We start from the raw sequence: 18,849 nt of genomic DNA on the forward strand, positions 1-18,849 counted from the left end.
TTTCAAATTTGCATTGCTTTCTTTCCTTGAATTATTTTTTTGAATCTCATATTCTCCTCATCTACCATTTACCCTCTTGGTCTTTGGCACCTGCTGGACACATCGCATCAAAATAGGCTCTTTTAATTACAACAATGATAAATAATACTTATGTACTTCTTAACAATATGTTTATGCTCTGTGTTGGAGGATATGCAGTACTTTCCCCATTTACCACAAAACACTCAAATACAACATTGGTTTGAATAAGTCTTTTTAAAAAGATTAATTACCTTAAAGATGATCTAAATTAAATAGAAGGTGTTTGTGGATACTGATCTAGGTGTTCGGATGAAATAATGTGCTAGTATTTTAACATACATCCAGCAGAGGGCTATAAAGATCCATTCATTCTACTGGACGTCATGTTGCCAACTACTACCATCATCTTTTTTGATATATTTCTTAACTAAAGAATATGTACAAGTCATACATAACTAAAATGTAAATAGAACAGGAGTTTTATTTTTGTGCACTTTCATGTATGTAGGATATGTCCTTCATATCTGTTTGAGATTTGTAGCTGATTTTGTTAGTCAAGTTTATGTTCAAATGCAAATTTACTCACCATTTACTTACCCTCAAGTGATTTCAAACCTTTATGAGTTTCTTTATCCTGTTAAAGACTAAATAAGAGAAAAGCTGAAAACTTGTAAACATTGACTTCCATAGTAGGAAAAACAAATACTATGAAAGTGAATGGTTACAGGTTTTCAGCATTCTTCAAAATGTCTCCTTTTGTGCTTTAAAGAATGAAATGAAAGCCATAAAGGTTTTGAACAAAAAGGCCAAAATAATGATGACAGAATTTTATTTTTTTATGAACTATCCCTTTAATGCCTAAAGTATTTCTATTTATAAGCAAGCAGCAGACAAAAAGAAAAACACTTTCATTGTATTGAAATATGTCTATTTCACACTAATCACCAAGAGTGTAACTTTTTTTAACCATGGCATCAGAACATGCCAACTCAAACCCAGGTATATTTTGTGCGTGTGTACAATCCTCCAATTGGAAAAATTGTGATTCAACAATATCAGTAAGCAAAAAAGGTGCTTCTTACATCCAGCAGGCCGCAGTCACACTCCTCTCCTTTCTCCACGTACAGGTTCCCACAGCGTGGTCCCCCAAGAAGACTCTCCGGCTGAGGCACATTAAACAGACACATGCCGCCCCCGTGCAGCAGACTAAGAGACAGGTCGCGTTCACTACAGCTGCTGAACAGCTGACCTGGCATAAACCTGCACATGAAGACATTTACATCATGATTAATCATCAGCGATATGGTATCAGACTGCCACACACACTTATTTTCCTCACCCGGTGGACGGCTCCATGATGCAGCCCCCAAGGCGAGGCTCGTTTTGGCAATGACAGCGCCTGTCAGCAGTATCATGACTCATTCCCAGGTTGTGACCCAATTCATGTGCCACTGTCGACGCCACACCCAATACACTCACCAGGTGATCCTGTGAAACAGAAAATACAAATAAACACAAAAATAAGGCCTGATTTGTTGCAGATTAAAGAGGATATATTATACAACTTTTCATAAGATCTAAAATAAATCTCCGGCGTCCCCAGAATGTGTCCCTGTGAAGTTTCAGCTCATAATAACTTACATATCATTTCTAATAGCTTGTCAAAAAAAAGTGTGTGTCCCTTTAAATGCAAATGAATAACTGCATTACAGAAGAGGGTGGAGTCTTTGTGCTATCCTGACACTATAGAAACAACAAAGCAAGTGAATCTCACTTTAATCTTACTCATAAGTTACCGTTAACAGATTAAAGACTTATTTGATCTAACTACATATGTAAATTTATGTAGTTGTTGTGGATTAAACAATCTTCTTATTGATTGAATAATAGTCTTCTTATATCTTATTTATTTTACATTCGTTAACAGGAAAAGGCACAAATGTCTTGGTTGAAAGCTTTCCTCTTTGTGTGTTTAACAATTAAACTGATCTACACACTAAAGAAGGCTTCTTAGTCAAAAATTCTGTGTGTCTTTTCCCAGTATTGAATGTAAAATAAAATGAAACAAGATAACTGCTCTCCTGAGTGCCATTCATAGTTTTTTTTTATTAAATAAAGTCTCTTTAAAGTTTTAAACAGAGGTGGAAAAGTATTGTGACATATTTAGATATGTATATTTAGAGGTTGCTTAACCTATCATCACTGTAATTGGATGTAACTACAATGCAACACAATGTAACTTGATGTACAAATGTATCTTCTGTGAAGTAATTATGATGGCAATATCTTTTATTTTTATTTTTACATTTTTTTTATTTTATTTTTATTTTCTTTCTTTATTTTCTTTATTTATTTTATTATTTTTTATTATTATTATTATTATTTCATCATTATTATTATTATTTTTTATTTATTGTATTCCCTCGTGTGTAAGGGGTAAAACTGCTGGGAAACATTGTTCTGTAAAAAATATATATTTAAAAATCTTAAATAAAAAGTATTTAAAAAAAAGTCTTTATTTTTTTTTAGAAATAAGCTTTTTTTTAGGCACCAGAATCGGAGATCAGTTGAATGGATTCAAAAATGGACCCAACTGTTTAACTCTAGGGGAGCTGTTTTCAAAAATAACATTGAGCGTTCCTTTAATTAATATAATAGATCAATATACCAAAATAAGGGATAAAGTTGTGGAAAAGCGTGGTGCAAATGGCATTGGTAAATTTGACCTGTCAAATAGCATGTTGCTGCTCACTTGTGATGTGTTGGCTTTTGCAAACAGCCATTACACTATTAGTACAATTATCTTACTTTTAAAAGAAAGGCATAAAACACTGAAGCCTGATTATTCAGTGAATACTGTGATAAATTCATTTTTTTTTCTCACCACATTTACTCCTCCTGACCGATCCTTCGAGCACATGGAGGATTGAGACGCCATGCCAACCGTAGTTCCATCAAATGACTCACCCCTGAACATATAAGCAAATTATGATTTTGCCCAAAATGTTCAAATCTGATCAAACTGTTGTCATCATTCCCACAGTGCATCTGAACTTACATGATGAGCTGCGCATTGTCATGTCGTAGTCGTGGCAGTAACTCCCTGGTCCTCCAATCCAGGAAGCGGTTTAGAGTTTCAGTGGGACTTTTATCCACTTTAATCTTGTCCTGGTCACTCCAGATCTCCAAACCCAGCAGAGCCACACGTACATTCAGCGGCCGGTAGAACTGAGACACAGAGCAGACAGTGATTTAAAAAAATGGCAAGACTCAAATGCTTTCAGTATATAAATAGTGACAATTTCGTCAACTGAAATATATTGTAAAAATATTTGGATTAGCTGATGTATTAGCTAAAATAATGAAAATGAAATAAGATGAAATAACCAAAAACTATTAAAACTGTGCAAAAAAAATATTTATTTTATTAAATATATATAATAAAATGTATACTATAATTTTACAAAGACATTAATTACCTGTTCTCATTATAAAAACAATAATACACGTTTCTTGAACACCAAATAATCCAGATTTCTGGAGGATCATATGTCAATGAAAACTGAAACAATCTATGAAATTAATAATATTAAAAGAAAAAGAAATCCATAAAATCAATATTATCATAATCTAGTATTAGTGTTTTTACTGTATTTCATATCCAATGAATTCAATATCCAATATATCCAATAAACTCAAAACATAAATAAAGGTTTGTGTAATATAAAACAGGTAAATGTATAACATACCCAGTCTACTTGGTTTGCGACATCCAACATGCGGTAAATTATAGTTTTGTTATTCTTTTGATAATTCAAATACTGTGAGGAAGACAGAAAAGCAAAACAAATGCAATGTTGAAATCCCAAGTATTGATAAAGATAAACTGACTAGATGTCATGCATTGTATGTACCAGCAGAGGGTGGAAGAGTCTCACAGATGTGTGCGTCTGCATGCGTTTTGTGTCTGCGACAATATATTTGAATTTGTAAAGACTATATAGCTTTGTAAAAATCATCGTTTGTGTGTATAACCTTTATTATGGGAACCAAATGTCCTCACAAAAAAACAAAGAGCTCAAAGTGAGATAAAATATTAAAAACACTAAATGATGTTTATCTGAGAATGTAAAATAAAATGTAATAAAAATCTGTGGTTGGGTTGACATTTAGTTGATAAAAAAACTAAATGGTTAGGTCAGTATAAAAACAATACAAGTCTATGACAACCCACAAAGTGTGTTTGTGTGTGACATTATGGCTTCACTCTCTTACCTCTTTATGATCTGCCACCAGAACCAGCTCAATATATTTGATCTCAGAGAGAATGTCTCTCTTACTCTGTAAGAAAACATCAAAATAGTAATCATAAGTACTATCTATCATACACGCATTCGCAATGTCTGGAACCATCTTCAAAGCATTGTTCATTTGTGCTCAAAATTTCACTGAGTTTCCTTGCGAAGTGTTGCATCCTACTGCGAACAGCAGGTGTTGAGGATGGCACATAAAATAACAGAAGATAGACACACTCCTTAACTATGTGGATGCCCCTGCCTTGGGCGACGTCTAAGGACAATTAGTTGTTCCACAAATTGTTATAAATTTACTTTTGTGCCTGAAGCTATTTAATTATGTAATACATGTAGCTGATCAATGGTTCATTAGTATTATTTTTTATTCTATTATTATTATTATTTGTTATATTTGTCTAGGCTTGTGTACTTAATGTTACATGTTGGAATCTACTGTATTAAGTGTGTCATTTGAAGCACCATACCATGTCAGAATGAATTGCCCAAAGGGGACTAATAAACGTTTAAACTAAACACTCCCTGCTCACCCTGTGTGTGTGTGGGATGATCTGAATGGGAGGTATAGAAGTGTGTGACACCCCACAGTCTCTAGACTCAGATGTTGGCGAGTGTGTAGAGTAAATTGCATGCATCTCTCCTTCTTCCATTTCTCCACTCCCTTCATCATCTTTTCCTCGCTCTTCTTCTCCTTCAGGAAGCAGTTCAAAGCTCAGTGTGGCGTTAATGACTATCACTCCCCTGCAGAGAGAGAAAGATGTACTGAATAACACAGACTGAGCATCACCTTCCAGCACACATCTGATGATATTAGTGTAGCGGCCTCTTCCTAGTTTATGGAAAGGCCCTGAATTATGAATAATGTCTCTAGATTATTCAATATTGTAATTTTTAATTAATTTTATTTTCTACTTAAAGAAACAGTAAACACGGCCAGTCTGGTACAAAATCTAATTTTAAAATGGGCTTAAATTCAAATAAAGCAAACAAGTGCATATAAAAGAAGGAAATAAAGGTTTCAGTTTCAGAAAAGCTCGTCTTGTTTTCTCTTTTTTTTCACAAATTCAAACAAAACATTAAAAGTCAAGCATTCAAGTTGGTTAAAGCTTTTGAGATGGTCTATTATGAAACATTTTAAAAATATTTTTTATTCATAATCAAGTAAAATACAGTCAGAATCAATCATTTGGTTCAATTTTCAATAATCAGAAATTCATATTTTAAATGTAACTCTTAATTATTATTTTTTATTCACATTTTTGGTTGGGTTTGTCCATATTTGACCAAAATTTGGGTCAAAACTAAGCACCGAATAAGTACATTACAATGCTTCTAAAGGATCGTGTAACAATGAATACTAATAAAAATTCACAATACAACACATGAAAATATTTTACAAAAGATATATTACAGTCACAATATTAATACTTTATTGTTTTTTTTAATAATTACAGCTTACATAACTAACTAATGGCGGTTCAATCCGCTGTGGTGACCTCTGATTAATAAATAAAAGAAGCCAAAAAGAAAATAAATAAATAAATGAATAACTGACTAATATCAAAAGCATTGAAAATACTAAACTATTGAATAGAAGTGTACAGCTCCTGCGGTATTTAACTTTTGATGTGTTAATCTTGTAAACATGTATAATTTAAAAGGTCATAATCTTCCAAGTAAATCAATTAAAGCATATTACATTAAGTAACAAACTTTCCAAAAATTGGCTTTCAAACCTATAAATAATACAAAGTAATTATTATAGTGAAGAGTCTTTCATGGTCATAACCTCTGAACTCTAAGCTGGTTTTACCATTTAAAAATACTTTAAGCCACAGGATTCTTAAAAGTTTAGCAATGGCCATAATACGGTTAAATCTCTCACAGGAAGTCGTCAGTGAACTACATGAGTGATGTAAAGAAAGTATTACCGTAACCCAGAGCAGGAGCTGAGAGCCACGCGTGACTCAGGGAAACCTTGCACTGAACCATGATAGTAACAATGTGTCTGACAGAGGGAAAAAAAGATAAAATTTGCATTCAGTAGATTAAATAATGATGCTGGGCAGTAGACAAAAATGTGCAGGGCAAAAATATTTATTGTGCTTAACCGCATGCAACATAAGAGTTTGTGTGTGTGTGTATTATATATGTGTGTGTACTATAAAAACAAAACTATATATATATATATATATATATATATATATATATATATATATATATATATATATATATATATATATATATATATATATATATATATATATATATATATATATACATACATATATATATATATATATATATATATGTATATATATATATACTTATATATATACATATATATATATATATATATATGTATATATATATATATATATGTATGTGTATATATATATATATATATATATATATATGTATATATATATATATATATATATGTATATATATATATATATTTTTTTTTTTTTTTTTTTTAATCAAATGGATGTGATTTAATCATAACTAGTATTTGCCCAACACATTTTTTTGACCAATGGACAGACAACAAAGAAAAAAAAAACTTTTGTCATACTTCAATTGGCCACATTTTTGTTGTACTACACTATAAACTTGTGTCAATACAAAGTGAATTTTATTACATATTTTAAAAGGCAATTTTTCAAAATCAGTCATAAATATCTACTTCAGCATCATTTACACCACTGGGTATACAACACATTAACCTTATGTACATGAAGTTTTATTTATACTGCATACTGTATACTCTCAAGAGATTTGTTCCTTCATAATTTTCCTGATTATATAAAACAATTACTCAACAAAAAAAGTGTGATTTCCTTTTTTTGCTTTTCTTGCAGTATATTCTGAAATAAGGAGTGATAATTGAATATAATTGAATACACACACACACACACACACACACACACACACACACACACACACACACACACACACACACACACACACACACACACACACACACATATATATAAATAAATAAATAAATAAATAAATAAATAAATATATATATATATATATATATATATATATATATATATATATATATATTTATGTATGTAAAATAAGTATATATATATATATATATATATATATATATATATATATATATATATAAAGGAATCAAAAAATTTGACTTCATCCAGTGTTTAGATTTTTTTTTTGCAAGAAATGTATGCACATATTTAGCAAATATTCAATGAAATATGCGTCATTTGCGTATTTAAACATTTTATAAAATGTACTATTGCAGTTCTTAACAGTCAATCAACTGCAAAAAGCGAAGTATAGTGAATACAACCCGATAAAGGTGTAGTTCACCCAAAAAAATGTAATTCTGTCATCATTTACTCACCCTTCACTTGTTCTTAAAATATTGGTATTGGTATTGGTAAATAACTGGTCACCTTTGAATTTTGGTGTTTGCTTCTCCTATATGGAAGTCAATGGCTACCGGTTTCCATCGTTCTTCAAAATATGTTTTTATGTTGAACACAAGATAGAATCTCAAACAAGTTTGGAACAAGTGAAGGTTGAGTAAACCGTGACAATTGTGTTTTTTGGATGAGCCATCCCTTCAGTATTTTACCCTATTCAACTGCAGTGTCTTGCCTTAAACCATTATGAACTGAACACAGACTGACATATGAAAGGCTTTACTCACCACTGTGTTCTCTTTCATGGACACCCCAGTTCCATTTGGCAGGTAGTAAAACACATTAGGTGGTTTTGGCAAAAGATCTCTGCAAGCAAATGTTCACATATAATGACTGTATCTTTATTAGTTGCTGATCAGACCCCAGACAGGAAATGACTTACTGGTTTTTCTCCAGGTCGAGGATATACAAGCTGCTTCCCACTTGTAAACCACACTGCAATCTGTCAGGGTGACCCTTCTGGAGAGAGAGAAAAAGAGAAAGAGATAGATTTCATGATAAAAAGAAAGAGATTACCCAAATAGTGTATTATATACAGATTCAACAAAGAATTTAGTATGCAAACTCATAGACTACATTAACAGTTTTGTAAATTACACAGTGTTTAACTGTAATGTGAATTGTATTTTACTATAGGACTTTTATGCAGTATGTAACTATATTTTAAAGTTGCATTCTGAAAATGACTATATTGGTTTGTACAACTGTTCTGTCTGGTTCTCGATTCTGAATGGCTGATAACCATGCATATCAGCACTCGTACAGCCTGTTCTGCCTTGTATATTACTCAGCCCACATAGAATGACAGCAGATGAATAAACACTACAGTTTGGCAAATATTGCAGGTGTTGGACAACATAATGTAACTTTGAGGCTTTCTTAGGCAAGTTGTTTAGATTGCAACTATGCAGTTTATTTATATTATTTATAAGTCTAAATATTTATAATTTCGAAGATACAGCACGCCAGCATCCATCAGCCTGTAATACTGTGCAGAGCAAAGATGGTTGATGTTTACCATCCACAAGAAGGTGACAGAGATTGCACAATAAGAGTTTTGAGAAAAAAACATCATTATAAGGCGGGTAAGTAGGCATGGGGCGATAACCGTATTCAAGGTATACCGTGTTTGGACAAGTCAAGGTTTTATTAGTTCAATTTTTCTGTAATACCATTCCTAAGGTAGGTGTAATATTTTTTTGTTTACTTTTTTTGTTTTGTGTTTTAGGATAACAGTATCTCTAGTAGAAAAAAAATATCCAAATATGTCGTTTTAAATTGTAACAAAATCAAAATAAAATATATTATGTTCAAAGGGGAAAAAGGTTTTAGTTTTTTACCCAGACAATTAAAAAGAATATATTTTAGCACAATACTGTAAAACCGTGATATTTTTATCCAAGGTAATCATACCGTTAGAATCTTATACCGGCCCATGCCTACGGGTAAGTGACATTCTCAATCTCTTTTATGTTGTAGTGCTGTACTTATTCCATAGTAATTGTAGTGTATTGAGTGTGAGATGGGACTCACATATCAGGAATGTATGTATTTTGTGTTGGCAACACTTTGCAAAACCCTGAGTAACTTTTTGGTTGGCCATCTGTTTGTTTCTAATGAGTCTCCGGTTTTTAATAGTATCTGGATTCAGCCTTTATGATGCAAACTGAGACTGCATATTTCAGAGATGCAATGTCAGACACAATGCACTTAATGGAGTTATAGTGACATCACTGTGAGTGGTAGGGTTAGGGGTGGGGTTAGGTGAGCACATTAAAAAGCATTGGATGCAGCTCAGATTGCACTGCACCAAGTCTGCAGCCAGACCCCTCTCCCTGTTTTATTACTGCAGACTAGTTCAGGAAAAACAAAGAAAGTGATCTCAACAGTGATCTGGTAGTGTTTGCATTTGGCTTTTTCTTTTTTAATTTTTTTAATTTTTTTTAATTTTTAATTTTTTCTTTTTTATTTAACAGAGCAAGGAAATTTTCACAATATGTCTGATCTTATTTTTTCTTCTGGAAAAAGTCTTATTTGTTTTATTTTGGCTAGAATAAAAGCAGTTTTTAATTTTTTAAAAAACATTTTAGGTCAAAATTATTAGTCTCTTTAAGCTATATTTTTTTCGATAGTCTACATAACAAACCATTGTTAAACAATAACTTGCCTAAAAGCCCAAACCTGCCAAGTTAACCTAACTAACCTAGTTAGGCTTTTAAATGTAACTTTAAGCTGTATAGAAGTTTCTTGAAAAATATCTACTAAAATATTAATTTCTGTCATCATGGCAAAGATCAAATAAATCAGTTATTAAAAATTTGTTATTAAAACTATTATGTCTAAAAATGTGTTAAAAAATCTTCTGTCCGTTAAACAGAAATGGAGGAAAAAATAAACAGGGGAGCTAATACTTTAGAGGGGCTAATAATTCTGACTTTAACTGTATACTTGCAAACTCATTACAGTATCTCCACAACAGTTTCCTTGTTTAAGGGAAATATATTTCATTTGCTGCAAAAGCATGAAATCTATGCAGGTTTGAGATAAGATAAAGACATTCAAGTTGAGTAAATGATCACAGAATTTTTTTCATTTATTGGTTAAGCTAGGGCGAGGCAGTGGCGCAGTAGGTAGTGCTGTTGCCTCACAGCAAGAAGGTCGCTGAGTCACTGGTTCGATCCTCGGCTCAGTTGGTGTTTCTGTGTGGAGTTTGCATGTTCTCCCTGCCTTTGCGTGGGTTTCCTCCAGGTGCTCCGGTTTCCCCCACAGTCCAAAGACATGCGGTACAGGTGAATTGGGTAAGCTAAATTGTCCATAGTGTGTGAATGTGTGTGTGGATGTTTCCCAGAGATGGGTTGCGGCTGGAAGTGCATCAGCGGCGTAAAAACTTGCTGGATAAGTTGGTGGTTCATTCCGCTGTGGCGACCCCGGATTATTAAAGGGACTAAGCCGACATGAAAATGAATAATTGAATGGTTAAGCTGTCTGATTTTTATTGATATGAAAATACTAAATTGTACCAGACGGTGACAGTAAATGTCGAGGCGTTAAAATTATATAATGAATGAATAAAATATTCATTAAATTCGTTAAAAAGGTCTATAGTCAATAAAGTCCGAAAAGCCCTGAGACACAATGGCGCAGGATTTTACTTGAATATGCATCATTATACTACTTATCCATTTTTTCTTTTAGCAAATCTGTCATATTTTAAAGAAGTTTTTTTTTGACATCTCTGGACTTAAATACAGTATATCAAATATATGGCGTGTAAATATGAGAAAGAATAAAGTTTCCCCAATGATTTTTTTTTCTTAAACTGACTTAATGAAGTGATGAGCCAAATTAAAAAGCTGTTTTGTTCTCTTACTAACACTTAAAAATGTACTATGTAAATGTTATGTTAATATAATACAAACAGTACACAAAAACTCATCTTGAATTGGTATCTGGAATTTTAAGGGCATATAACTGCATTCTGTAAGCTTCATCATGCGGCAAGTTGTCTGCCTGCATCAAATGGCATCAAGAGATTTGATTAGAAAAGTTGGGAAAACACATTATTATTAATATTTTCACCATGATAAATTTAATAAACTGGTTAAAACAGAAAACCCAAATTCTAAAGAAATAATTTTATTAACCCTTAATCTAAAAGTGCCCTGTTTAGTTAAAAATATTATGTAAATACAAATTTACTATATCAATAGTAAAAAGAATAATTAAATTTAGATTATGCAGGAATCTACAAACATACCAGTCACTGTTAATGCATGATTGGTATCAAATCACAGCATCAACACACTGCCAGAGGAAAAGATGGGTTCTTCAAAAGGATAAAACAGCATTTTAAGGCTAAAAACAGACTTCCCCCTCCTCTAGACTCTTTCTGTGCCTTTCTCTCATCTCACTTCCTATTCTGAGCACTTTTTCCTGCCATTCTATCACATCCCCTTGGCTCGCGCACACATTCAGCAGTCTGATGAAAAAGTGAAACCCCACTCAGCTTCCTGTTAAACCACTGCTGCTGTTTCCTGCTTTTCTCTAATGTGCTAACGGGAACAGCTCCATTTATTGACCCCTTTCTCCTAGCCAATAAAAGCCACCGTATCTGACCTCTCTCTGTAACCAACCATTCAGAACAGGGTTTACTGGACTCTAGTCAAAGCAATCGTCAATTTCATCTGTTCTCATGATTTTTTTTTTTCTGGAAGTCTAAGCCAGGTAAAATTATTTTATTTAACACTTTACAATGCCAGACAAGTGGTTAAATGTTAGTTAATGTATTTACTAATGCAAATAAACAACGAATAATACATTTATGAAAATAAATTATGTTGTTAATTATTTTGTTTTTCAAAAAAAAAAAAAAATATATATATATATATATATATAAATAAAATTGGCCTGATTGGATAGCTTTACATGGACATAAGAAGACCTACAACCCAATATTTCAGTAAATCTAAGACTTTTTAAAGCCCTAATATTCTGTTTTGGAACTGTTAGACATTTTTAGACCTTTTAAAACCCAGCGGACATCCTTTTTGTAAAACACAAATATGAACTTGTGTGTTGTATGTAATTTGCATGTAATTCTATGTAATATAATTCCGCATGTAACATAACTCAGCAAGTTTTGAGTACTTGTATATATTGATGAATAATGCATAAAAGGACCAAGAATGTAAATTCCAAAAGTAAACACGGCCATTTTCATTTCACATCTCAAGTACAAGACGGTGCTGAAATCCAGCGTTTTAAATGCAAATGGATGTTGAATTTCTTACAGCTCAGATCTCATTCAGCCTCGAATAAAAAAACACAAATGACCTTCAAGATACTGTGTTACTGTGGTGATGCACACAGTTTCTTCAAAAGGCCATGAGACTGACATCACACAGACTAACCAACATCTGCAGTCATTTACCAAGCTGCACAACACACCCAAACATACACTTCAACAGCGAATTCAGCCATCAGATACCGTTCCAGCATTGTTCAGGTTTCCTACAAAATCATAGGCATCTAAATTGAAGGCCATGCATTTATTGGTATCAGATGCTACTGGTTAGTGGCTTGCCTTCACTATGAACTCTTGGGAACAGACTATAGTTCACATGGAATGGGTGGATCACATGATTCAGAGCAACCAGGGCTAAGGCAGACTGGTAACTGAGGGAATGGTGAAAATGAGGAGTTTTGTATGTATGAACTTTGCTATTACGATGAACATCTCCAGCATACAATGTTTATTACCAAGTCATTCAACAAAACCAGCAAGTTTTCTTTTATTGAGTGTCTTCGTTGTGCGTCTTTAATATTATGTTAATAGTCATGAGTGTGTGAACGAGTCCCATACTCCATTCCATTTTTATTTTGTTTATTTATTATTTATTTATTTTGGATTGGGTTAATAATACTTTCACTTAACCTTTAATACATCTACAGTTTTTTGCATTTTTTATAGATTTTTAAAATTTGTATTATGCATATTATTATCCAGCAGCTAGCTGGAACTCTCACATGGTTGCCCACTGAAGCTAAGCAGGACTGCTCCCGGTCAGTAGCTGGATGGGAGACCACTTGGGGAAGCTAGGTTGCTGCCGGTTCTGGTGTTAGTGAGACCAGCAGTGGGTGCTCAACATGCGGTCTGTGAGGGTCCTAACACCCCAGTATATTGAATGGGACTCTATACTGCTCAGCTTTTGGATGAGACATTAAATCGACGTCCTGACTCTCTGTGGTCGTTAAAAATCCCAGGATTTCCTTTGAAAAAGAGTAGGGGTTTCACCCTAGATTCCTGGCCAAATTTTCCCATTGGCCCCTGTTCATCATGGCCTCCTAACCATTCCCATATCATTATTGGCTTCATCACCCTGTCTCCTCTCCACCAATCAGCTGGTGTGTGGCGTGCATTCTAGCGCAATATGGCTGCCATCTTGTCATCCTGGTGGACGCTGCACACTAGTGGTGGATAAGATTTTCCCAAATGCGAAAAGTGTTTGAGTGTCCAGAAAAGCACTATATAAATGTAAGGATTTATTATTATATATATCATATCATTGATATTGTTTGTTTTAGTATATTTCTGTCATTTACTCTTTAGTTTAACCGGCCAGTTTGCCCTTTTTAATTGTTGTTTTTATTATTATTATTATTATTATTATTTCACAACTCTCTGTATTCCTGTATTTTGGTTATTACATGTATTTTCTTTTTATGCTCACTGTGGTATGCTGATTGTCTATTTTTTTGTGTTCACACAACTTCCAAAAAAAGTGCTGGAAAAGTTGGTTGTTCTTCTGCTGTGGTGACCACAGATTAATAAAGGGACTAAACCGAAAAGAAAATGAATGAATGATTGATTGAAATATGATTTGTCCCCTGAACCAAATATGAGTTTTCAGCATTATTATTCCAGTTCTTCAAAAACTAATAAACTTTCCCAAACATTGCACCAATGACTTTTCAAAAATGTTAAAACATTTTAAATAATTTTTTACCTTTTTAATTTTTTTATCTTTTTAATCTTTCTGCCTTAAAAAACTGTATTCTGTGTTATTTTTTTTTATTAACAGTATACTGTATTTAACAGGTCAAGTTTACTAGAAATATTAGAGTAAAAACTGGGACGTCAGGGACGTTTTATTTAATTTAACCCCATTTTAGTTGCTGAAAATAAAATGTAACAAACTAAATATAAAACTAGAGGGTATAATGAAAACATAACAATTTTTTTATAAAATTAAAACATACAGTAAATGCTTATGTGTATGTTTAAAGGCTGCATATTAAAGGTAATATTGTTCTAAATAATGCTCTGTGTATTCTAAATGCCTGTATAGGTCAAACATTTTCATTTATAAGACCTCAATGTACTACTAGGATCCACATGTATTAGATTGGATTTGTATAAAACATTAATTAATTGTTGGTTCATTTCGCTTTGGCAACCACTAATAAATAAAAGAATGGAAAATTAATGAATGAATATGTGTTTTGGGTACGACGGTGTATTAGGTAATGTATTTACTAACATGATCAAATAATGAACAATACATTAATTACAGAATTTATTCATCGTTGTTAACACTAGTTGATGGAAATAAAGTTGTTCCTTGTTAGATTGTGACATTACATTAACTAATGTTTACAAATATGGGTGTGGATTTTATTAATGCATTAATGAATGTTAAAATATGATTAATAAATGCTGTACAACTACTGTTCATGCTAGTAAATACATTAACTAATCAAAGCTTACTTTAAAGTGTGACTTTGTTTTGTTTTTTACTCAGTTCAAACATTTTAAAATTAATGATTACGCAATAATAATCTTAATGATCCACTCATTGATCTGGTGGTTCTCTAAATAACTTCAGAACAAATCCTGTAAAATGCCACTTTTTAATAAGGTTTCTAATTCTTTTTAATGGTTTCATTGTGTTCGTTTTAAAGCCTGAACCTCTCAGTTCACATGAGGATTAACAGCATTAAATGAGCCTATTGTGTTCTCCAGAGGAAATAAAGTCATACAGGTTTGGATTGATATGAGGGCGAGCACATTTTCTGTTGAACCACTCCATCAACCGCTACATTGCTGAACACTCATTCCTGATTCCCCTCTCTCTTTCTTTCTCTACCTCAGCCTAATTCTTCTCCTCTTTCCCCATCTATTCAGCTCTCTCTCTCTCTCTCTTTCTGCCCTTCTCTGGTTCAGTGTGAGGTAATGTCCCTGAGCACATGCTGTAAGCAGCTCAATGAGCTCAGCAGTAGATGAATGCTGGGTGCGGTACTTTTACTGAGGCTAGCAGAGGGTGAAGCAGAAAAAAAATAAAAGAGTGTGAGGAAAGGGGGAATGGGTGGAGGTTTGAACAAGAACTCATGGTTTGCCTCTGACTTAACTGCTCAATTGGGTTTACATTTTACTGTTATTAATATTAATTTCTTAAAGATTTCAGTTTGCTTGTTTTAATTTTGGCAGCCTTTATTATGATAGGACAGCAAATATATCTACAATAAAAGAAGAGGGAGAGAGAGGGGGATGGGATTGGGAAAGGCAGGGTTTCTGCAGGTTTCATCAAGTCAGATTAAAGACTTCTTTAAGACCCTTTTAAGACCGTAATGAATGAAATTTTAGGCTTATATGGGGCTAAACATTAAGGATTTTCTGTAATGGCCTGGTTGGGCCAATAAAACAAAAACAAAAAATCAAATGTAGTTACATCTTATCCACATATTTAATATGTCAAAACAAGAAAACTCTAGTTCAGAAAAGCCCAAAGTAGGACCCATGGGCCAAGGTTGGCCCATTGTAATCTTAGATTTGGCCCACCATCCGATCTGAAAGGAGAATGAGAATGATGGAGAGGTTTGGGGCGAATGCCTTTAACACAGAGATCGTCAATTCTAATTTAACATAACCTTTTTTTGTTTGTCTTATTGCTTTTTATTACTTTTATTTAGAGTAAACTGAAATGAAATGTTTCAATTAAATGTTGTAAATGAACTTTATTTTCTTCAAAAATGTAAATTGCAAAGAAAAATGCATAGAGGACTATGTTGAAGACATCAGTGAGCAAATCAAGGCAAAAACTAGTGTAATTCTGTTATAATTCAGGTGTTTTTTTACTGTAATAAGTTCATTATAACATGTAAAAAATACTGTATTAGTTAATATAAAGTAATGGTTTCCAGTCATTGTTAAACATGAATAAATTAGGAAATTACACATGGCAAATATTTACCTTGGGCCAACTAGCCTTGATCAAGTTTGGTTCTTGGCACTTCATAAGAAAAAAAAGATAGGGCACCCCTGCTCTAGTTGTATATACTTTTTATTTTCAATATATACACACACACACACACACACACACACACACACACACACACACACACACACACACACACACACACACACACATTTTTTTAAAAGACAAGTTTAACATTGTTAAAAGTATATTTATTATGAAAGAAATTACATGAAATATTCAAAAATGTATATTTGTATATTTGTTTGCTTTTGGTCCAAATTAATTGAGTATTTCTCCTATTCAACCTAATGCATTTCTGCTCTATGCCTTTTTATAAGTCTTATGTCCACTCACACTTACTTCTGTAAATGTTTTTTTGTGTCAATGGAAGATATGTAAAGGGATATATTGATGTTATAACTATAAGAAATTGTGTAATTGTTTTTAATTTTCATTAGGGAATTTATCTAAGATGTCTTAAATGTCTAACAGCTATTGTGAAATAAACACATCTCTGCAATAAAAATGTTTTTGTTTGTTTACTGCCATAAGAGTAACGTATTAATATTAGATAAAACATATTACATTATAATAACAACTTTGTGAATTAATATGAGACAATAGAAAAAAACACTTAAAGTTTTACTTTAAAAACATTCATTGTGATAGTTCACTTTGATTCCTGAAGATTTCTGAAATGATTTCAATATTGAATCTCACAGCAAAGATGTAAGCATTCTTCATTTGAAGGTAAAACGAAATTTGAAGCACATAAGCATGGCTTTAATGTTTGCTAATATGGAAAATCTTCATCACATTTGGAAGAAAATATAAATAAGTGCTCCATGCTTTCCTTATATTAATGAAAAAAATGACAATTAAAGCAATGAGAAATCAAAAAAAAAAGTGTCTGATAACACTGATGTGGATGTTTGCACAAACTTGATTGATTTCAGCTGTAAATGGTTGATTAGCACAATACATGATGGGATGTGTAGTCCGGGTGAAGGGCTGGTGGAGTGTACACATAGCTGGGGTGCACTTTCATGAGGCTGATGGGTACTCCAGCAAATTATTTGGTAGGTGAATGAATACAGCCTTTTTTTATAGTTCACTCAAAATCAAAAAGTCTGTCAGAGCCTAGTGGTACTGCGCACCGACAAATAGTACAGAAGTGCTCACGGCGACCCGAGTTCGATTCCCAGTTCAAGGTCCTTTGTCGATCCTTCCCCTCTCTTTGCATTCAATGCTTTGCTAAAGGTGAAAACCTCTAAAAAATAATCATAAAAAAAAACAAAACAACAAAAAAAGAAAATTCTGCCAGTTTACTCATCTGCCACTTGTTCCAAACAAGAGTTTCTTTCTACTGCTGAACACAAAGGAAGACTGTAAGAATAGTTGACTTCACTTAAAAAGTAAGCAAGCCAGTTGCCCTAAAACTAAAAAAAAACTATGTGTGTAATTAAAAAAAATCAAATCAACATAACAGTTTCAAGTAACATCGGGTTTACTCACTTTTTTTAAACTAAAGTCAGCTTGTCGCATTTAAGACAATGAATTTATTCACTTATAAGTAAAGGAACTAATCGCTTTTTACAGTGAAGGTCTCCTGAAGAATGTTGGGGGGAAAAAAACAGCCACTGACTTCCATTGTATTAAGGATGTCGATGTCTGCCTTTTACCAACATTCTTCAGAATATCTTGTTATGTGTTCAACAGAAAAAGCGAACTCATGAAAGTTTAGAACCAATCGAGTGTCTGTAATTTATAATAAAATTTTTTTTTTTTTTTGGATGAAGTACGCCTCTAAGCAATAAAGACAATTTTCAGTAGTTAGCTTGAAATGAACACTTTATCTAATTGCTGTTTTATTTTGATCTAGTTTGTGGGTGGTGGATGGTTTGAGGACACTGATTATAATCAACACTGTATTCATTGACACACACAAAAACAAACACACACACACATACACACACACACACACACACACACACACACACACACACACACACACACACACACACACAAATCATCACCCGCCTTTCCTTTCCACGGCAAAACATGCTAAAAACAGCCCATGGTTGCCTCGGTTTCTGTGATTCAGCCAGGCAACAGAGGGGCTGCTTTACAGTGTGTGACAAAATAAATGAATCAGCTTGTAACCCAGAGACCATTTCACAATGTCAGTGGTAAAAAAAGAGATTATGGCATGAAAGAATGAATGAGACAGTGAATGAGTAATTAAAGGTTAAGAGAGGGAGGTGGGATTGTGTCCGTATCTGTCCCATCCTGGAGGAAGAA

General features: G+C 33.0%; 1 protein-coding gene across 13 annotated transcripts in view; it reads right to left on the reverse strand.

Moving 5' to 3' along the window:
• Nucleotides 1–18,849, reverse strand: part of adam15 (ADAM metallopeptidase domain 15) — a 49,621-nt gene that overhangs the window by 23,147 nt on the left and 7,625 nt on the right. For all 13 annotated transcript variants that reach the window (XM_073926081.1, XM_073926079.1, XM_073926076.1 and 10 more), the window contains exons 3-12: nt 8,175–8,251; nt 8,020–8,098; nt 6,266–6,342; nt 4,865–5,075; nt 4,297–4,362; nt 3,771–3,842; nt 3,080–3,249; nt 2,906–2,990; nt 1,361–1,509; nt 1,104–1,281 (exon numbers count right to left, since the gene is read on the reverse strand). In XM_073926081.1, the coding sequence (XP_073782182.1) occupies nt 1,104–1,281; nt 1,361–1,509; nt 2,906–2,990; nt 3,080–3,249; nt 3,771–3,842; nt 4,297–4,362; nt 4,865–5,075; nt 6,266–6,342; nt 8,020–8,098; nt 8,175–8,251 (1,164 nt within the window). The remainder of the gene's footprint in view (nt 1–1,103; nt 1,282–1,360; nt 1,510–2,905; nt 2,991–3,079; nt 3,250–3,770; nt 3,843–4,296; nt 4,363–4,864; nt 5,076–6,265; nt 6,343–8,019; nt 8,099–8,174; nt 8,252–18,849) is intronic.

The sequence above is a fragment of the Danio rerio genome, chromosome 16 (assembly GCF_049306965.1).
Source record: "Danio rerio strain Tuebingen ecotype United States chromosome 16, GRCz12tu, whole genome shotgun sequence".
Classification (NCBI taxonomy): domain Eukaryota; kingdom Metazoa; phylum Chordata; class Actinopteri; order Cypriniformes; family Danionidae; genus Danio; species Danio rerio.